Source organism: Stegostoma tigrinum, chromosome 9 (genome assembly GCF_030684315.1).
Source record: "Stegostoma tigrinum isolate sSteTig4 chromosome 9, sSteTig4.hap1, whole genome shotgun sequence".
Lineage (NCBI taxonomy): Eukaryota > Metazoa > Chordata > Chondrichthyes > Orectolobiformes > Stegostomatidae > Stegostoma > Stegostoma tigrinum.
In genome coordinates this window covers 92,640,687-92,663,332 of record NC_081362.1, presented here as the reverse complement: position 1 = coordinate 92,663,332, position 22,646 = coordinate 92,640,687, and the positions used below count along the sequence as shown (strand labels likewise).

The 22,646-nt window shown below is 42.5% G+C and overlaps 1 protein-coding gene across 4 annotated transcripts in view; it reads left to right on the top strand.

Moving 5' to 3' along the window:
* adat2 (adenosine deaminase tRNA specific 2) overlaps positions 1 to 22,646 on the top strand; it is a 31,630-nt gene that overhangs the window by 7,549 nt on the left and 1,435 nt on the right. For 2 of the 4 annotated variants that reach the window (XM_048536172.2, XM_048536170.2), the window contains exons 2-6: positions 4,833 to 4,937; positions 5,610 to 5,760; positions 8,632 to 8,738; positions 16,086 to 16,158; positions 16,248 to 22,646. The exon at positions 16,248 to 22,646 is cut by the window's right edge and continues 1,435 nt beyond it. In XM_048536172.2, the coding sequence (XP_048392129.1) occupies positions 4,878 to 4,937; positions 5,610 to 5,760; positions 8,632 to 8,738; positions 16,086 to 16,158; positions 16,248 to 16,279 (423 nt within the window). In that variant the 5' untranslated portion in view covers positions 4,833 to 4,877 and the 3' untranslated portion in view covers positions 16,280 to 22,646. The remainder of the gene's footprint in view (positions 1 to 4,832; positions 4,938 to 5,609; positions 5,761 to 8,631; positions 8,739 to 16,085; positions 16,159 to 16,247) is intronic. The other 2 variants (XR_007248116.2, XM_048536171.2) reach the window with 2 other exon arrangements.

The window sequence follows — 22,646 nt, the reverse complement described above, 5'->3', positions numbered from 1 at the left end:
ATTGTCTCAAATCTTAGAAAATTAATTTGTGAAGGAACTAAACATGCCATAAGACTTCATCAGGAATGCAAAGAGGGAAATTGAAGCATTGCAGGATATGATGTAAACTTCAATCAACCCCCGTACATGGCAGAGATCCCGTAACGTTGTTGTGCAGAAGGGCTGCGAAATTATTCCACAGCCTCTGGGATGGTATTTAATCCTAAAGCTACATAATGGAAAGCAGATTCAATGGTTATTTATCACCTTTGCATTAGTGGGAACTTGCTGTGTGCAAGATGGTTGCTGTGTTTCCTACATTTTCATTTACTACTCCCTTTGTTGTAACAAGCGTTGCAGCATCCTGAAATTATTAAGTGCATTGTATGAACTTTTAGATCTTTTACTGGCGTTTGAAGGACCAGGTAGCTGGAGCTTGGTGTTGCCATTTTAGGTTTCGGGTGTTAAAATTAACGTTTGGAGTGTCAGGAACCATCAGTGCCAGCAAGTGAGTTCAACTTAGAAAAGACCAGATCCTCCTCCTCCATTCTACAAATTTGGGGTGTGGCAAAAGAGATCAAAAGACAGTAACAATGAAAATGCATCACCATATCAAGGCAAAGGACTGACTGGCAGCCCAGAGTTTACTACCATGATTCAATCAACATTCACCGGAATAGAATTGCAGTGCGCCATTGATTGTGGGAGAAATGGAAGGCACGCAACAGGATCTGAGAAACAAAGACAGAAATTGCTGGAAAAGCTCAGCGGGTCTGGCAGCATCTATGGAGAGAAATCAGAGTTAACATTTCGCGACCCTTCAGAGTGTAAATGAGAGTTACACCCTTGTTGTCATGGCCCTTTACATCCCCAGGATTGGTTGCCCTGACCAAAACCAGTTCAAGAATATGACTGTCGACCACCCATGTGTTTCTCTTCACTTCTCAAGCTCAGCAGCCACGGAGACAGCAACTTGCCTGACCCGGGCTTCACCAGCTGCACAGTCAACCAAGCTGACTAGCCCCTCTCCAGTGCTCCATTCTTTTTAGATATACCTGGCCTACGTGAATAGAATTGTGCTCCCACACCACACCAGGCATGAGGGGATTAAGTGTTCACCACCTCAGCTGGAACTCCTTAGTGTCCCTGGTCATCAGTGCCTGTGGTTTATCTTTCCGAACCTGGGAAGACTCATTCTGATTTATTGTAGGCACAAATCCAAATACTTTCTGTGAAGTTTAAAAATAAATACAATTTATATAGGGGTATAATCTGTTAAAATTGTCTCCTTCTTACGAAACAGCAAATTCCTGATTATTAGCAGTGACTGCATAAAAATGGCCTTGTAATTCCCCCTGTTACCTCGTGTCTTTGCGTGTGTTGAATTTTTGACAACATTGAGGGACTAACTATCAAGGTCACACATAATATTTCATATAGTATTGGTTTGGAGCAGACAGTCTGGCCATAATAACTCCCTGTTGTGGGAGTTTTTAAGTCATGAGCCATAAATGTTGCGAGCCAAGATACTTGATTATAGGCATTCTGGCCATTGTTGAATACTGACTGTTCTTGAATACCAATTGCTCATTATAGTAGGCCAAACTATACTCACTCATCATTACTGGAACTCCACAAATAAATACTTCTAAAATTCTTCAGTTGCACATGGTGGAAACATTTAAAATTCAGCTCCTCAAACCCTCTGCCATTTAATGCGATCATGGCTAATCTCGTGTTGGCCTCAACTCGACTTTCCATAATCCTTCAATCCATTACTACTTATAAAGAAAAATCTGACTGTCTCCTTCAACTGAGTACTCAATGATCTGGTGTTCACCATACTCCAGGCTAATAAATTCCACAGGTTCATGACCCTTTGAAAGAAATAATTTCTCCATATTTGTGTTTTAAATCTGCTACCCCTTATCTTAAAGCTATGATCTCTTGTTCTGGATTGCCCCCACATGAGGAAGCATCCTCTCTCCATGTCTACTTTGTCAATTTCTTTTAGCATTTAATTTTCCTCAGTTGGCAGTTGTCATTCTTCAAAACTGCTCAATCTGTCTTCAATAGATGGAAATCCCCTGTGTCCGGAATCAACCAAGTGAACCTTGTTGATTTATTTGAAAACCTCATCTCTTTGCATTTTTAAATAAAGAAATTAACTTGTCGTCATCAGTGATCCCTCGCAGCCAAGGATGACTCACAAGGTGAGCCTGTAGGTGGCAAGGCAGACCAATATTGTTACTGCAGTCTCTGTTACATTTGGGTTAGGTGGTGGTCATGGAAAGGGGTTGTGGGGCATTGTTGTGACTGTGCTCCTTTTGCTGTTTTCTCCTGGCTTCCGCCTTTTCCCGTCGGCAAGAGTCCCGGATGCTGTTCCTCCACTTTGGATAGCTTTTCTGATGAAGGGTCTAGGCCCGAAACGTCAGCTTATGTGCTCCTGAGGTGCTTCTTTGCCTGCTGTGTTCATCCAGCTCCACATTTTGTTGTCTCTTATTGAATGGTGGAGCAGGTTGGACTGGCCAACTCCTGATTTGAATCTTTACGCGTGAAAGCATTTGGTTTTCCCTTCACAATGTTTTTCGCAAATGTAATGGATTTATAGGCTTTAATGTTAGAGTTTTGAGTGTCCCTTTTGAAAAGAAGAAATGGATGATTACAGAGGCACAGTGTGATAGGATGTGCAATGTATAAAATGTTTGCTTCATAACGCTTATGGTGAAGAATAGTATGGTGGATGCATAGACAGCTAATATCCCAGTTCTGAATTAGCAAAAATTGCATTGGACCTACTGCCTCATGGTCCTCCCCACTTAGGAAATGTATTGCCTTTTGAGATACTGAGATTCACAGGGTAGTATGATCATCAGACTCATCTGGATCAGGTGCTGGCTAAAAGCTGGCTTCCATGCACTATCCTAGAGAGGAAGACTTCATTGGAGTTCTCTGGAAGAACAACCATCTGTCTGGAAGTTATGATTGTGTGGATGTTGAACTGGAGCCAGTGTGGGCCCTGCAGCAGTCACCTAGTGTGTCAGTTCATGTCTGGATGCTGACTTGAGCCAAAGGCTGTCAGCTGCATAAAATACTCCCACAGTATTCACTTCTTCAGAAAGATGTGTATTAAACACAAACCTACAGGTGGAGAGGGGAGATACCTGTACATTTTTAAAATAATGGGAGAATGTACAATTTTAAAATAATGGATTGAGTGGTCAGTACCATTGGTTATCACCAGGGGGTGGGGTTTTTGTTTGAAATTAAAATATTGAAAATACACCACAGGTATTATCAATGTGAGTTAATGGTTTGTGTTTTTAGGCGTGGACTTTGTCAGTAAATTATGTTGAGATCTCATGATTACATGTTTATTTTCTAAGATACTGTTGAGAACACATAGCTAAAGATAGATATTTTGTAATCAACCTACTCAGAGATGCTCAAACACACTTGTGGAAAAGGTGGGACTTGACCCAGAGCCTCCAGACTCAGATATAGGGGGCACTACCAATGCACCTGTAAATAAAAATATTCACTCACTTCTCACCAACAAGGAGTAAAAATACACCTTGTCCTCATACATGAGGATGGCGAGGCAGAATGATGTTTCTCCTCAGTATATTGAGAAATTGTACAGTGTTTGATTTTATTTCTTGCCCAGCCAGGTGTATGGTTTCTTTGTTCCAAAGTTTGAAGGCGTTTAGACCTCTCTAGGACCAGCAGGAGTCAGTGATGGGACCACAACTGTTCACAGTGTACACTAACAATCTGGGCGAAGGTAGTGAGGGCATTGTTGTTAAGTTTGTAGATGACACAAAGATAGTTGGGTCAGGTAGTCTTGTGGAAGTGGGGAGCTGCAGAAGGACTTGGGCAAATAAGTGGCAGATGGAATACAGTGTGGCCAAGTATGAGGCTATGCACTTTGTAGTAAGGATAGAGGTGCAGACTACTTTCTAAATGGGGAAAGGCTTCGGAAATCTGAAGCGCAAAGGATCTTAGCCATAGTTCAGGAGTCTCTTAATGTTAACATGCAGGCTCATAAAGCAGTTATGAAGACAAATGCAATGTTAGCATTCAGTTCAAGAGGGCCAGAATACAAGAGCAGAGATCTACTGCCGAGGCTGTATAAGGCTCTGGTCAGACCACGTTTGGAATATTGTGAGCAGTTTGAGCCCCACGTCTAAGGAAAGATATGCTGATGTTGGAGGAGATCCAGAGGAGGTTCATAAGAATGATCTCAGGGATGAAGGGCTTAAACAAGGAATTGTTGAAGACTCTGGTCTGTACCCTAAGAGTTTAGAAGGATGGTGGGTATTTCGTTGAAACTTGTAGAATACACAGAGACCTGGATAGAACAGACATAGAAAAGATGCTTCCAATAGAAGGGAAGGTGAGGCACAGCCTCAGTGAATGGGCAACTCTTTAGACCTGAGATGAGGAGGAATTTCCTAATCCAGAGGGTGATTAATCTGTGGAACTTGTTGCTGGAGAAGGCTGATGAGGCCAAGTCATTGAGTGTATTCAAGACAGAGATAGGTTCTTGATTGGTATGGGGTTCAAGAGTTACAGAAAAAAGACTGAGGAATGGGGTTGAGAAACATCAGCCATGATCGGATGATAGAAATGACTCGATGGGGCGACTGGCCTAATTATGCTCCTATGTGTAATGGTTTGTAGTTAGAACAGCATGTCGTGTTTTGATCTCTGCTTGTTTAATCCTTTATAGATTTTGTCAGGTTATAGAATGCAAACTGGTTTGTTTCACCTCCCTGCTGCAGCAGCAATAGCAGTAGCTAGTGACAGCGTATTTCTGGGCTGAGTTAATTTTCTGTCTCTTTGATTTGCAGGCAAAAGAAGCTTTAGAGAACGGTGAGGTGCCTGTTGGGTGTCTGATGGTTTACCGGAATGAGATTTTGGGGCAGGGAAGGAATGAAGTGAATGAAACCAAGAACGTAAGTTAGTGTCTCATGCCCAATGTGGCAAGCAGACTACAAGGTATCGTAACTTTGGGGGATGTCAAATAAATGCATTATAACCATTGTGAACCACTTCCTCCAGTTAAACTTAGTAGTTGGATAATCAGTGACCAGTTGGATTTCGCCCATTATATGCATTTTACATTATCAAAATTTTCCTTGACCTCTGACTTCTGCTGAAACCTTTGTCCACACGTAGGTTATCGCTGGATTTGATTTTTCCAATGCACTACTCATAGACTTGCATTTCTTGACCTATGCAAACGGTAAACTGTTCCAAAGCTTCACCATCTGCCCTTGCATCGTGAAATATGGTTCTTTGCCTGTGTCAATTTATGCATTCTGCACTTCACTGTCAGTGGCAGAACCCCGAACTTGAGTCACTGCCTTCTCCCTGGTGGATGCAGGGAAATGGAACAAGAATGGGCTGTGCAGGAATAAGCAGAGTACACCTGGGATCCTCTTGTAAATAAAACAAAAACTGGAGGACCATTCTGTGTTACATTTAGAAGCTTACATCACTTCTGAAATATGGCTAATCTTGTATATGGTGGAGTGTGACTATGTTTGAACCAGTGTGGCCTTTCCTGATTCTGTTTGGTGCTGTATTCCAAGCTCTCATTCTAGAATTTCTCCTTATCTGTCCAGGCTACCCGACATGCAGAGATGGTTGCCATTGATCAAGTCTTGGAGTGGTGTCATCAAAGGGATAGGGACCAAAAGGAGGTGTTTGAACAAGTGGTGCTGTATGTCACTGTGGAGCCTTGTATCATGTGTGCAGCTGCCTTGCGGCTACTCAGTATCCTTTAGTAGCTGCATCGTAAGACAGATAACTCTGAGTTCATCGAACTTTTCAATATAAACAAGGGATTTGTATGTGAATTAACCTTCAACTTCATCCCTAACCACAGCATGGGTGCAGGAGAGTATGAATTCTAAAAATTGTATGTGTTAGTAACTTGTAATTTTGGTGAATGTTATTAGTTTAGAAGTAATCTGTCACTGAAACCTGCAGTCTGGGCGGGAACCTTAAGATTCTCATCCTCCATTACGTTTTAATCCCTCCATAGCCTTGTCCCTCCCTATCCTTGTAATCTCCATAGCTTTACACACCTCTAATTCAGGCCTTTTACACATCCCCAATTGGAATCACTACTATGGATGGATGTGTGTTCAGCTGCCAAAGCCTTCAGCACTGAAATTCCTTCTTTAAAGCTTTCAGCCTCTCTCTTCTCCTTTAAGATGCTTCTTAAATCCACATTTTGCCCTCATTTCCAAATGTAGCATGGAGCCCAGTTTTGTTTGCCAACATTCCTATGAAGCACTTAGAGAGTTTTCATGAAATGTACGATGTTAATCTAAAAGCCTGATTTCAAAGCTGTGTACAGTTATTTATGACTGAAACTTATCAAGCAGCTGTCTAGTCCCTTATCCTTGTTTAATTATATAGCCAGACTAAAAACCTTCATTTCTGTCTGTTCAATACTTTGTTTTGGTGGGGGTGGGCATGTTACTGTGCAATAAGCATTTTGATTTTTGCCTGTACTTTTTCAGCAAAGTCGAGAAGGATCATTGTTTTGCTGACTTTCTGAAAAGAATGATGAACACTTGGAAATTTGCAACAGAAAAGGAACATAATTGTAGATTTTTGCTGCAGAGTACATATAGAAAATCTGCACGTACACTTTTGTCCAGCAAAATCTTGCAGGACATGAGACTTCATCATGGTGAGGTTGTTAATTATTTTATTTCAGCATCACTTTGCGGTGCTATTTAGAAGTGACTGGGTTATTTTTAGAGATAAGTTACAGTATAATGTTGGTACTCAGTTGAACTGCACATCACAGCAGCCACTTGGGAGGATGACTAAGTGGGACACCACGGTCCTCATCCCAGAGCTGTGTCGAGCAATAATTATACATGTTGCTGTGCAGCGAGTGCATATTCCTGTCATCTGAGCAAATGGACATGTCTACAGTAGTTGACAGTAGCATGGCAAATAAAATGGGGGTAATTGTACCAAGGGCATAACATTAGAATCATGGCCTCTGGCTTAGTTACTTCACAGTTCTTTAGTTAAATTTCAATGGTTTTCAGTTCACCAATTTGAACAAATGGTGCATGAGTTCCCAATTCATTTCAAAATTGCATCGAGCAGTGACCTAACCTTTCTTTTTCACAGTTCATAGTTGTGGTTGATGCAGGCATTTTGATTTGTGCACCAGCTGGACTCCCTGCTCCTTAGAACAAATAAGCCTCAACATAACTCCATGGGGCTGACTGTGCTATTCCAGTTTCCCCAAAACAATCCCAAACCTTTGCATTACTGCAGCGACTCAATGGAAGCTTAAAGTTGTGACTTTTGACCCAAAGGTGAGAGCCCCTACTATCAGAAGCAAGTAGTTATTTACAATCCTCAACTATGTGGTCGCCAGCCCTCCTCCATGAGTGCTTATTGCATTGAAGTCACAATTCATTGCATCACATTTGGCAGTGAAGCTGGTGCAAGACGTCTTTGTGTGTATGGTGGTAAAGATTTAGAACTTTGTGGAAAACAGCAGTAGATACTAAATCAGTTTATCACTTTAAATCTGAAAATATTGCTGGGCAAGGCTAATGAGGGCTGTGGAGCCAAGGTGGGTAATTTGATTTACATTTCAGATCAACATGATCTAATTGAATAGCAGAATATGCCTGAATGACTTACCATCATTACTGTGAACAAGACTGAATATTTCCTGGAAGTGGATCTAACCACAGTTTGAGGAGTGTACTTGTACACATCTGTAATAACATTTGACTTTAACTTACTCCACTAATTAAAACTTCGAGAACAGGGCAAAGTTTTTGCCGAGAGTTGGAGAGTCCAAAGCTAGACAGCATAGGTTTAAGTTGATGAGTGTAAAATAGACCTGAGGGGCAACTTTTTAACGCAGAGGATGGTGTGTGTCTGGAATGAGCTGCCAGAGGAAGTGGTAGAGGCTGGTACAATTACAACATTTAAAAGGCATTTGGATGGGTATATTCCATTCAGCTGGGACTAATTCAATGGCAGAGCAGGACCTAATGACTAATTGGCACAGTCCTGCTCCCATTTCTTTTATGTTTTGACATTGAAGAGTTTGCATAGTGCTTTATCATGTACGAAGTACTTCTGATTGTCACATACTCCTTTACCTTTCCCGGAATTGTCTATAGTACCATATCTAAATAATCTGTCCCTTGTGTCCCGGGAAGGTCTTTCTAGGGTCTGTAAGTGCAGTAACCAGAGGATACAGAATTAAGGCAAAAAGAAGCAGAGGCTACATGAGGGGCCTTTTTTTATTAACAGTGTGTGATTTGGAATGTCACAATAATGGCCAGAAGAAAATACCTGCAGTGGTGGATGGGTGGGAGGGTGGAAGTAGGGGAGCAGGTGAATTGGATAACTTGCAGCCAGCACAGCCTCATAAGGGGCCAAATGGCCTGCATTGTTGCATCATTCTATCACTCTAGTTTAACAGTGATTCAGTACCTCCCTCCCACACTAGTAGAAAGAAAGAGGTGATAGAAATATGGCGGTTGGTGAAGGAGAGGAGACAGAAGCACCTTCTTAGTTTCTGGCCCTCTTCCTTTCTAACGACATTTTTAATAAAAGAGAAGTGTCTTTTTTTTCTTAACCATGTCACAGACATCCCACTGGTTGTGTACGGTTGTGAGAATGAGCGGTTTGGAGGCTGTGGGTCCGTACTGAACATTTCCAAGGATGATTTACAGCAAACTGGAACACCTTTCCAGGTAATGTGTTCTGCAGCTCAAGAATAACAATTATTAGAGATAACAAGATGTGGAGCTAGATAACACAGCAGGCCAAGCAGCATCAGAGGAGCAGGAAAGCAGATGTTTCAGGCCTAGACCCTTCTTCAAACCCTTCTGAAGAAGGGTCTCGACCCAAAATGTCAGCTTTCTTGCTCGTCTAATGCTGCTTGGCCTGCTGTGTTTATCTAGCTCCACACCTTGTTATCTCAGATTCTCCAGCATCTGCAGTTCCTACTGTTTCAATAACAATTATTAGATATCCTCATCTTTTTCCAAGTTCAACCAGAGGCTTTTTTGTCCAGATCCACAGCAAGCTCATGCCTACAATGCTGTTGGTCACTTGCAAGAAGCTTTCTATCAATGCTTTGAAAAACTATATGCCAACACAGAGCTGAGGACACTCGCCAAGGCAGTGATTTCAGTGGTTGCTAAAAGTTTTATGACTGAAACAAATGCAGAAGCATTGTGTGGGAACATGCAAACCTGCAACTGCATCATTAGTGTGGCTCATGAGTTGAATTCAACTCCTCCTTTCATGGATGCAGAAGAGGTAATTTATGAGAACAGGTTGCATAGATGTGGCTTATGTTCCCCTGTGTATAGAAGCTTAAGGGTTGTTCCGTTTACAATGTTTGCACCATTAAATGTTTATGGTGAACCAGAGGAATTGATGGGATAGATGGAAATTGTCCCCCATGGTGGAAGATGTCAGAACAAGGGGAAGGCACCTTAACATTGTAGAGGCTAGCCACTCAAGGGGAACATAAAGGGTGGTGGAAACCTGGAGCACTCGTCTCCCAAAAACTGTTGAGGCTGCCAACAGCTGAAATTTTGGAAACTGAAATTGATAGATTTATCCTGGGCAAAGGTTTTAAAGGTGAGAGGACTGAGACTGGTGAATGAATATACAGATCAGGCTCAATCTAATTGAGTCACTAATTAAGACTTGAGGGATTAATGGTCTCTTCCTGTTCGTGTGTTCCCTATACTCTTGTGTAAAGGCAAATGTGATAGCTGTTTGTGAATGAGTATTTAATTGCCTTTCACTGGGGGTTGTACATCTTACATCGTTCACACTTTTATTTTAAAATGGGTAGTCCTTAATGATCAGTGAAGCCAAGAGAACCAGCTGTATGTTATAGAAGCCTTTGCAAATCGAAACAGAAATATTTCTATGAAGTTTAACGTACACCCTCGCCTATCTTTAGTAACAATCGGTGGTAAGGAAATGTCCACTGTAATTTATAAGCAGCCAGCTCTTCTTCTAATTATAAAAATAAAAAGTGTTGGAGAATCTCAACAGGTCTCACCTATGGAGAGAGAAAGTGTTACCATTTAAAATCCAACCTTCAGAACACAAGCTTTACTCTGTTCAGCGCTACAGTGCCTGTTGTCAGCTGTGTGAGAGTGGAAATGAATCTACAATTGTAAGAAATTTGAAACAAAAGCAGCAAGTATTAAAAATACATACTGGTGCATTGATACATGTCAAGAGAAAAACCTGATGTATATTTTGGGTGTGAACATTTTGTCAGAACTGAAAAACTAATGATACAGGAATTTTTGGGGGCCTGTAGAACCCCATTCCTTTGTTCATGGCCAGATATCAACCAATCAATCTGTTTGTTAACCAAATTATATTCACACAATCAGTGCACTTTTCTTCCATGGTGTAAATTGTTGTAATCATTTGAAATTTGTCATTCTTGCATTTGTCCTGATGAATGCAGGATGAAGAGCTTCAGCAACATGTCTCTTCTTATCGTGATTAAAAGTGAGTTCCTTTCACAAGTGAAGAAACTGACAGCTAACTTACAAATGAAAGGCCAGAATAATTCATTGTGATTCATGAAGTTGGAAACTAAAGCATTTAAAAACATTTGAAAAGAATTTTTAACTTTTTAATTTTTAATTGCCTTTCTTTGGAAGTGTTGCTTTTGCAAAAGCCATTTGAAATGTATTGCCATTTGAAAAGGTGATAGCAGGAAATCTCGTCAAACTGCCATAGTCCGTTCAGTAGCACTTCCGGTGATGTTGTCAAATTGGAAATTGCAGGATATCATTCCGATGATACGGTCCATTGTAAGTCAGCCTGATGAGAGGTTCACCGGAAAATGCCAACGTTCCCTGACATTGTTGCTCTTGTCGCAATCAGTGGTGGTGATTGCAGGGGATGAAAACATTACTAAGTTACACTCATGCATCCCACAAAGTGTACATTCCGCAGTTGTGCTGCACAGTGAAGCGGGCAAGTCGATGCTGAGTCTGATGGAAGGAGCATTAACGTATGACACCTTGTGACACTCTTCTAAATGGTTAAAAACTAGGCACGATTGCTAAACTGCTAGAAGAGTTATACATGTCATCTCAGTCAGTCAACAACAATGCTTTAGAGAGATGCAAGGAGTGAAATATCATTGAAATCAAGTGGGGAAAAACAGGCAGAGAAAGTGAGGGAGACAGTTCTTACCTTTTTTTTAAAAATGCCTGAGAGATGACCTGATATGAGGGTTTAAGGTTACAGAAAGGTTGATAGGGGAGATGTGGAGCAGATGTCTCCCCCTTATTGCTGTTTTTTCACCGCTGCTGGGTTAAAATCCTGGAATTCCCCGAATTGTGGGTGTATCTGCATCATATGGACTGCAGCTGTTCAAAAAGTCAGCTCACCACAAACCTCCAAAATGCTGACCTAGACAGCAATGGCTACCTCCTGCAAAGAATACGCAAACTTGTGGTGGAGAACCTAAAACTGGGACTTGTCAGTGCATTATGCGAAACCTACCACTGCGTGGTTTGGATGCATTTAAGGAGAAGCTGGACAAACATTAGGGTGAAACAAAGGGAAGAATATTATGATATGGTGACAGGAAGTTGTGGGAGAGACGTTAATAGAACCTAAACTGTCACATGGAGTGTTTGGTTTGTGGCTTAGATATGTAATAAGAGTAGCTGAAGAATTCTGATGTGATTGTGTTTTCATTGTATTTTCTTATGTTCGGTCTCTGCTGTGCCAGGTTCAAAGCAGCTCTGCTCTTTGCTTGCAGAGGATTTCCAACCCTAGCTGTTTGCTATACGTATGTGAGAAAGTTTCTATATTTATCACTTTTAGATTTTTGGTCAATAGCTGTAAATCTCCATCCTCTGATTCCCGTTGTTTGGGAGTGACTTATTTTTGGCTCTGGGCAGACCCTTCATGATTTGGACACTTACGTCAAAAATCATCTGTTTGCCTAAACTTGGACACTTCTTCCATCTGTCCATATACCTGAAGTCTCTCATCTCTGAAACCATTCTCTGTTGACCCTGTCTAAAACCTTTACATCATCCCTTGAGCACAGTACCCAGAAGTGAAACCCAATAACTTTTTTTAGGGTGAGTGGGAGGAGTCAAAACAGCCAAAGAGAATCCACAGAATAAAAATACATTTCATATTTCTGATTTCGTGAAGAGCAACGCCTCGTGGACTCCAGGTTGACCGCTGCGACTGGATGATTTCTCAACGGATGATCCACCACTTCCCGTTAGACACATCCTCATGCCTCGGTACTGGACCGTCACACTCTGTGGCTCTGGAAGTTCCCTCCCTCCCAGTGTTAGCTTAATACCATGCTTGGCCTTGGCTATGTTCATCCCCAGCTTCCCCCCAGTGGTTCCACTGCACTGACCTGCTACGTACTGTGTGTTGATTTAATTAATCTTGGATTGACAACTTTGGCAGGCCCTCAGACAGATTGTTTCCTGTGCCTTGTGCTGACTTCTGCAGTGCAGAGCCAGAATTGATGTGTGCAGTTCTTGTCCATGTTTTGCTCTAAAAATGTATTTTAAATAATATTAAGAACATAGGTGTAGAAATGAGAATTTATTTTCTGAGGGGATGTGGACATTGCTGTCTAGGCCAGTATTTAATGCCCATCCTTAATTCCCCTTCAGCTGCCTTCTTGAACCATTGCATTACTTATGCTGTGGTATGCCCATAATGCTCTTAGGGAGGGAATTCCAGGATTTTAACTCAGCGACACTGAAGAAATGGTAATATATTTTGGGATGGTGAATGGCTTGGAGGGGATCATCTAGGTGCTGGGTGTTCCCACGTGTCTCTGCTCTTGTCCTTCCAGATAGTATTTGTCATAGTTTGGAAAATGCTGTCAGAGGAGAGCTTTGGTGAATTTTTGCTGTGCTTCTGTAGATGCTACACACTGCTGTTGCTGAACATTGGTGGTGCAGTGGCTGAATGTTTATGTTTATGTTTGTGGATGTGGTGCCAGTCAAGCAGGCTATTTTGTCCTGGGTGGTATCAAGCTTTTTAAGTGCTGGAACTGCTGTCGTCCAGGCAAGCAGGGAGCATTCCATCAGACTTCTAACTCTGTCTTACAGTTGGTGGACAGGCTTTGGGAAGTCAGCAGGTGAATTACTTGCTGCTAGAGTCCTAGCTTCTAACCTGCTGTTGTAACCACAGTATTTATATGGTGAGCTCAGTTCAGTTTGTGGTTAATACTCGCCCCCAGGATGTTATTTTGGGGGATTTAGTTACGGTAATGCGTTGAGTGTAAAGGCGCAATATTTGAATTGTCTCTTGTTGAACATGGTCATAGCCTGGCATTTGTGTGGTGTGAATGTTACTTGCCACTTGTCAGTCTAAGCCTGGATATTGTCCAGATCTTGTTGCACTTGAACATGGGCTGTTTCAGGACCTGACGAATCGCGAATGGTGCTGAACACTGTGCAATCATTGGCGAACATCCCCACCTCTGACCTTGTGATGAAGAGAAGATGGTTGGAAATGTAACATGTTTGCAGTATGTTGCTCTTATAGATCAAAGAAATTTCCAAAGAGCTTAACAAATAAAGAAGGAAAACTTGTCTCTGCAGCGGATGGGGGGGTTGGTGGTGGTGGGGTTGGGGGCAGGCAGCACGGTGGCTCCGTGGTTAGCACTGCTGCCTCACAGCACCAGGGACCCAGGTTTGATTCTACCCTCGGGCAACTATCTGTGTGGAGTTTGCTCATTCTCCCCATGTCTGAGTGGATTTCCTCGACGTGCTCTGGCTCCCTCCCACAGGATAGGTGAATTGGCAATGCTAAATTGTTGATAGCGTCCAGGGATGTGCAGGCGAGGTGAGTTAGCCATGGACAATGCAGGGTTATGGGGATAGGGTAGTGAGGTGGGTCTGGGTGGGATGCTCTTCAGAGGGTCATTATGGACCTAAATGCCTGAATGCCCTGCTTCCCCACCGTGGGGATTTTGAGATTCTATAAGGTCACCCCTCAGCCTCTAACACTGCAGGGAGAAAAAGTCCCTCCTATTCAGCTTCTCCCCATAATTCAAACCCACCTGTCAAAAAAACAAATTGTGGAACACAGAAATGAAATTGATTGGGCACTAGATTTTTTGCATCACTGCCAGAGAAGTTAAGGTGAAACAGCGCATGTCCTGTTTGCATATACGGTTTCAATGATAAGTGGAACTCGGGAATTGATAATGGGAAAAGGGCACGGAATTGCACTTCAAAGAAAAGGTCTTCAATTCTTGAAGTGACTCTTTTGAAAATAGTTTCAGGTTTGATGTGATTTCATTTGCAAAGTAATCAGAAATGGTGGTTTGATTTCAAACCTGATGACTGATTATGAAAGTGCCATTTCTAAATGTTCTGCTGTGCGGTAGTGTTGTGCTCAGCTGCTGTATTCATGTCTTAGCTCCTCACTTCAATGCAAAAGATTATTCCTCCCCTGTAGAAAGAGGTGCACGATATGCGATGGCTTCAGTACCCTGAACTTAACATGTCAGGGCATTTCCATGTTGGGGATTTCATCTCCAGGTCCCATTATCTTCCAACCTTGTAAGCCCAGCTCCAAGAACAAATACAGAAGGGTGAACTTGAAATCACAGTGGGCATGGATCCAGTAATATGGACTATTGTTATTTGAGAGGGTACACAAGTACATTTATCCCATCTCTTTGGAACAGATCCAGTTATGTAGCCGACATTATGTAGCAATAAACTCCTTCCGTAGAATTTTCCGCCCTCCCATTTTTGTCTCTACATATTCCCTCAGTGCCAGCAAAAACCTGACCTCCCATTAATTCACACTGCCTGGGCTCCCCTCCAGCCCTGAGGATTTCAGAGATGAAATTGCAGTGTTTGACTTGACATTTGGATCGCATTGACGGCCTGTATCCAGATATTATTTTCGTTGTTGGCTATGTGTGTCTTAATGTGTATGTTTGAGCATGTAATTCCCAGAGTCAACAGATGGGGGTGACATTGCATTCCTGAAGCTTCTGTGTTTATTGATGTTTCATCTTTGGGGATGAGTTGCTTCCTGCTTCGCACTCTCTAGCCAGCAGTGTGGAAAATCTAGTTTTTACAGATTGTGTTTCTGGCTGCTGAATGTTGGCAGAACAGGCCTGTCAGCCTGTGCGCACCAACATTCACAATCAGTCCAGAGATTCACTGTCAGATAAAGTAAATGAAAGCACATGCAGTTACGACAATGAAAGTGACACAGCTCTTAGTCACAGCCACTGAAGTCTATCGAACCACCTCTACACATCATGGCACTTCAAAAAAAATATAACTGGTCCAAATGCTGCATTCACAATTTTTCTTGAAAGGTTTTTGACAACTTTGTATAAACTGTTGAATTCTTTGCTGCCTCATTGCCATCTGTGGTTGAACAAGCAGCACTTCTGAGACAGAGGCCACAGGTTCAAGATCCACTAGAGGGTAAAAAATTTCAGCTGTATTGAGGGAACGCTACACTGTTGAGTATGCTCTCTCTATTAAGATGTTAAACCCTCAGATAGGTGTAAATTCCTGAAAACATAGGTGAGCTCCTGCTGATAACTATCCCTCGGCCAATGTATAAAACAGATTATCTGCTCATCAAATTCATTGCTGTTTGTTGAGCACAGCCTATGCAAATCAGCCACTCTTTACCTTACATTACAACAATGAATGCACTTTAAAAGCACTTCATTGGCTCTAAGTCCTTTGGGATGTTTCACAGTTGCTGGCAGGTTGGTTAGCTCACTTGGGTAAACAGCCAGAATGTGATATTGAATGACATTGTTCATTGGGGTCTTATTCCTGGAGGTCATAGGCTCTGTTTCCGTGCTGGACAACTCTTTGGCCCAGTTCGTCCATGTTGACCAGGATCTTAAATGAGGTCTACCACCTCATTCTGCTCTGTGCTTGTCTAGTGATGCCCCTCAAGCTGAATATATAGTACAGATTCTCTCTCTGTCTTTAATGGAGATAGCTAACTATGATCCTTTGTGGTTTAGGACTATTTACTTACTTAAGCATGTCTTTCTGTATTTCTTGTAGTGCATAGGAGGCTACAGAGCTAACGAAGCTGTGGAACTATTAAAGACCTTTTACAAAGCTGAAAACCCCAATGGTTTGTAATCTCATATTGTCCATTTATGCTTTTGATTTATACTTGCACAATTCAATTTACAAACTACAATTTTCTTTTTCTCACAACAGCACCAAAATCAAAAGTGAGAAAGAAGCAATAAGTGTGGTCTCAGATCACCAAAAGAAAAAGGCTGCAGTCCTTCTTCATCCAAGAGAAGAACATAGGAAGAAGTTGCTCAGTGTTTAAACTGACTGGGCAATGGGAAGACGTAACCAGTTAGAGGTGGATACTGCTAAAAGATGGTCACATGTAAAAACCAACTGCCAGGAATCATGGGCAGGAGCAATGTTTGTCATCCTGCCTCTTGGTATGTCCATCCAAGGTAATTGGCAAAAACTCGCCACCACCATTCAGTGTTATCGGAAATTCCATATTCCCGCTTACCTCCAATAACCTATTGCCTCCTTCCTTGACCAGAAGCTATTTACCTCTACCTTAATATTCAAAGACTGTGCTTCCAAACCTTTTGAGTAAAAGAGTTCAAAAAACCCATAATCCTCTGGAAAAAAAAGTCACCTCATCTCTGTCTCAAATGGACGACCCCTCATTTTTAAATAGTGACCGAGTTCCAGCTTTTCCCCTAAGAGGAAACTTCCTTTCCGTGTGTAACCTGTCGGAAAACCTCAGATTATATTTTGTATATTTCACTATATTGAGTATATTTCAATAACGTCCTCTCACTCTTCTGAACTCCAGCAGCTTCTGAACTCCAGCAGCTTCTGAACTCCAGCAACAGTTCGACAGCTCACCCATTCCAAATATGCTACAGTGTAAATCATAGGATCCCTGCAGTGTGGAAGCAGATTGTTCGGCCCATTGGATCCACACCGACCCTCTGAAGGGGATTCCACCCAGACCCGCCCCATCCCAGTAGTCCTGCACTTCCCTGGGCACGGTGAGCAATTAGCACACCCAGTGTCCCTAACCTGAACATCTTTGGACTATAGGAGGAAATTGGAACGCCACGAGGGGACCCATGCAAACATGGGGAGAATGTGCAAACACCTCACAGTTACCAAAGGGTGGAATCTTACCTCGGTCCCTGGTGCAATGAAGCAGCAGCGCTGACCACTCTGCCTGCCCAGTGTTATTCTGGAAAACTTTTAACTGCATTCAACACATTTACAGCCTTTTTGAAATAAGGAGACCAGTACCATCCATAATACTTCAGTTATGGTCCTTCACTAAGGTTCTGTAAAATTAAAGTGTAACCCCCCACCCCATACTCTTGTATTCACTGGCGGCCAACACTGTGTGGGCCTTGCAGGCATTTGTCTGTTTTCAACTGCTCAGTGACCATCTTCCCACGTTGCATTCAAAGCTTTAAGCCAAAATGGCATTTTTCTTAGGTGTCATTACAAATAAATTATGAAATTCATCTAAACTTAAATTTAGAGTGATGAGAAATGACACCGTGCTTTTGTTATGCATTGAGGGGTTGAATGTTCCCCTGTGCCTGTGTTCCCTGCTGGTTTTCCAGTGTGTCTTAACCACTTGATCAGAAATTTACAAAGGGCCACCTTTAGGTTGGATTGGGACATCGGTATGTCTTCTGTTTCAGGTAAATTGCCCAAGTTTTGTTGGGTTTTAACATATCTTCTGGAATATGTGAATAACTGAAGCCATCAGGAAAGGACAGCTGAGGTAGGGAGACATTAAACAATAGCAGGCTGCAGCCCAGGTGCTGAATGTAAAAAATAATGTTTAAGACCAGTTCGCATTGCAGTAAGGTCTAGGATTACTGACTCCATCGATTATGAACTGCAGTCAATTGGAGAGCAAATCAAACCTTGAAGTGATCAATGATGGAAAACACAGTTAAAAATTGCAAATTGTAAAGCTGAACACTAGAAGCCTGCAATGGAAACAAGGTGAAAAAATACACGATAAGTCTATTAGCATTTTCAAAACAATCACAACTTGCGTTTAGATAATATCTTCAGCATAGCACATTGCAAACTGCTGCACAGGGACATGATCATATAACAGTTGACCCTCAATCACATTACGACAGGTCAGCCAAAGCATGTTGAAGGAACCAGGTAGTTAAGTGCTTCTTTGAGGACAAAGAGCTAAGGAATTTTAACTCCAAGCATAGGCGAAGAGGGCTCAAAGCACAACTGGCAGTGTTGGGATGATAGAAACTGGCGTTTTTTAAAAGAGTAGACAAACAGGAGGCTGGAAGAACACCTTGCTTCCAAAATTCCCTTTCTCTGAAACCATTTCAGTAAATCATTTCCAAGATGCCCTGCATCAAGTGCTCAAGGCTCCTCTGGCTGCATCTTCCAAGCCACAAAGAACGATAAAAGAGCAGCAATATCTGCAAGTTGCCCGCCAAGCATCACTCCATCCTGATTTCCAAACATAATGCGGTTTCTTAACAGTTGCTGAGCCACAATCTCAGAACTCCCTCTTTAACAGCACTGTTGGAATCTCTGCACCACAAAGAATGCAGCAGTTCAAAAAGACAGCTCAAACACCCCCTTCTTCAGGACATGAATAAATAAAAGACACCTTGTTCACACCCTACTTGAGGATGCTCACATCCTTTCTAAATTATGGGAAGAATCCGGTGCAGTTCTCCTGTTATGTTTTTCAGGCTTTGCTACAATTCCGTCACATAGAGTTGGACAAGCAGATGCTGAAATATTCCATTCTGGGCAATAAAAGAAGCACAGTGACTTTCGCAAGCAACGTGCCTGGACTCCACACATTTTCCTGTACGTGCCCCAGTGCTCACTCACTGGAGACGCTGCCCAAATGAGAAAGGGAAAACCAAGTCATTTGATTGACACCGCATCCACAAGCATCCATTTCTCCTCAGCAGCAGCATTGTGTACTGTCTGCAAGATGCATTGCAGAAAATCATCAGAGGTCCCTAGACAGCACTTTCCAGACCCATGACCTCCTCCATCCAATGAGGACAAGAGCAGCAGATACATGGGAACGTGACTCCTGCAAGTTCTCCTTCGAGCCATTCACCATCCTGACTTGGAAATATCACCGTCCCTTCACTGTTGCAGTGTCAAACTACTGGAATTCTCTCCCTAAGGGCATTGTGGGTCAACCCAGGGTAGGTGGACTGCGGCAGTTCAAGAAGGCAGCTCACCGCCAGCTTCTCCGGGGCAACTAGGGATGGGTAGTAAATGCTGGCCCAGCCAATGATCTGCACATTGCACAACAAATAAAAAAAAACAAAACTTGTGAATAAGTTAGAAAAGATTTGCGATTGGATTAAAAACTGCAGACATTTGAAATAAGGGCAGAATTGGACCTTTAGAGAGCTGCAGAGCGAGATGAGGTTACACAGGCAGGGAGGAGGAAAAAATCGCTGGGATTTGAAAAGCTTCTTGGGCTGGATCTTTCATCATCACTAACTAATGAATTACCTTTTCTAAAATGTTCACCTGTTTTTAAATTGCTGATGGACACTTTCTGTTTGAGATTTTGCTGGAGAAAAATGTCCTTTGGTAAAGAGAAAGCTAACGATTAATCCCAAAGTGCTCTTAAATGTTCTGTAAAAATCTGATAAGGACGTGGTAGAAAAAATTGTTTCCTGCTTGTGCAGTGAGTCCAACACCATGGGATGATGGGCGTAAGAGAATCGCCAATCAATTCAGTTGAGAATTCAGGGTAACTTTACCCAGAGATGTGAAACATGCTGCCACATATGGAGCTTGAGGCAAACACTATCAGCAGCTTTAAGAGACAATTGGATTGTTTTGTTGAATGAAGAGCCTGGAAGTAGGTTTGTGTGGAACATCCACACCAATGGAAACCAGTTGGCTGATTCCTATGCCATACGTTCAGTATCAGACAAGCAGAGTGTGCCTGTCTTAAATATTTCCCAGAGGCGCTTGCGATACAAAAGGGATTAGGCGTGATGCTGAATCAAAGTGTCTGACTATGTAGTGTCTCAGTGAGTAATGCTGCATCTGGTGTGTGTGTGTGACTGGAGGATAGGATGAAAAATGGCCATGTATCTGACTGTGAGCCCAGATCTCTGCAGAACAATGTGAAGTTTCAAGAACAAAGAACAATGCAGCACAGGAACAGGCCCTTTGACACCCCCAAGCCTATGCCAACACATGCTGCCTTTCTAAGCTATAAACCTTTTGCCTCCATGCAGTCTGTCTCCTTCTTTTCCTTTCATATTCCCTTCAACTTGCCTCTTAAATGTTGCTACTGTATCTGCCTGCACCACTTCCTCTGGCAGCACATTCTTGACACTTACCATCCTCTGTGTAAAATAACCACCTCTCACATCTCCTTTAAATTTACCCCCTTTAGCCTTAAACCTATGTCACTTAGTAATTGATATTTCTACCTTAGGAGAAAGACTGACTATCTAGTCTCTCTTCTGTTAGGTCACCCTTCATCCTTGGAAGTTCAAGTAAAAACGACCCAAGTTTGTTCAGTCTTTCCTCATAGCTAATGCCCTCCAAACCAGGCAACATCCTGATAAATTGTTTCTGTCCCCTCTCCAAAGCCACCACATGCTTCTGGTAATGTGGCTACCTAACCTGTACACTATATTCTAAACGTGGCATAACTAAAGTTCTGTACAGCTCCTTTACTTTGCTGTGTCCATTTGGGCAGGTGCTTGTACTTAAACAGTACCTTTCTTGCTTGAAGAAATTAATTGCTGCTATTGGCGACCATTAGCGGCTGACAATGGGGTTGGTTGCGATAGCAGTCCATGTGATGACAAGGCCCGGTGTGTGGGGTTTGAGGAACGTGCTCAGGCCCTGAAGTTATTGAACTTGACAGTGAATACTGAAGGCTACAGGTACCCGAATGGAAAACGAGGTGCTGTTCTTCCACCTTGCATTGAGTTTAGTTGGAGCACTGCAGCAAGTCTGTGAATTATCATTAACTTTGACAGAGAGCCACATGAGATATTAGATGGCCAAAGGTAGGTTTAAAAGAATCTCTCAAAGGATATAGAATCGGGAGGGAGATCACCCTAGCTGAGGGCTTCAGCAGCTGCAGGTACAGATGTCAGTGGCAGAATTAGTAAAGTTGGGAATGTGCAAGAGACCAAATTGGTGGAGCACAGAAATCTCAAACAGTTGTAAGCCTGGAGAAGATTGCACAAATAAATGTTGTTGGAGACATTTGAAAATCAAGATACAACTTAAGCAAAAGCAAATACAGGTGAGCAAGCACAGCAATGGGTGAATGGAACTTGGTGCGTGTTGTGTGCACTTACAGTTGTAATTATGTCAAGCCCCAATGTAGGACAATTGTAATATAAACCATGATGTTTATCAGAGGTTCTGTTATCTTTGTGAACGTGGTACGAATTAAATCAAAGTGCTTGCAAAGATAGATTGCTTTGTTAATTTGAAAGGCATTCTTTGTCCTCAGTGACATTAATACCTGCCACAATTTGGCCCTAGTCAATACAATCACCATTTTAAAAAAAAGAAAATGACGATCAGAGCCCTCATTGCCCTTGACTAAGCAATGCCTCAGTGCAGCTGTTCATCACAAACCCATGAACAAAGGAACTCGTTCAATGGATTGAGCAATGAAGCAATTGCTTCATATGTATGAGGGAATCCTTTTCTGTTTGGGCACATCTTTTGGAACCATCTGGGCGTCACTCTTCCATGCCATATGAGTAATAACCTGTTGGCATTGTTATCCATTGGAAATGAGCTGGCCCTGTGTGAAAATGTCTCTGGGAAGCAGAGTTTTGTCTTAGGATGAATCGCATTGATGGTTTATGTCACAGAAGGAGGCCATTTGGCCCATCGTGTTGGCGTCCAGTCTCTGAAATAGCCATCCAATTAATCCCACAGCCCTCACCTTCGTCATGTCCCTGAAATTCCACATTTACCAATCCAGCGCCCTTTTGAAAACTTTCTGTGAAATATGCTTCCCTAGCATCCTTTCAGGCAGAACGTCCCAGATCTTAACAAAACAGTGGGGTCGATTTTTGTGTTAGTGATGCTGCTCCTCTTCCTGACATTTGCAGAACCAGCAGAGGCCCCACATTTGTTCCAAAGGAAAGACCTGACACAATTAAGTACTCACCAGGTGTTTGACTGGCCAACATCAGGCCTCTCATACAGTTAAGGATGTGTTAAGAAAGGATTTCTCTCCCTCCCACACTGCCCAAGTGCTACCAGCCATCCTGGGCAGTGCCACTGGGAAAGGTGACCTCTGCTGGCAATACCCTGGTTGTGCAGCCCCAGAATCAATGGTGGGACCCAGAACAGGAGTTAGGTGAAGGCAGGATGGGTTCATGGGGTGTGTCAGGAGGAGCTGAAAGAAAGGTCAGAGTGTGGTTTTAAGAGATATCCACTCTTTCCCAAAGTCCCACAATAGGGTGCAAAGTGTTTCTGAAGACTAAAGGAATTGAGGGTTATGGTGACTGGGCAGTGAAGTGGAGCTGAGTCCATGAAAAGGACACCATGATCTTATTGAATGATGGGGCAGGCTCAAAGGACCAGATACTT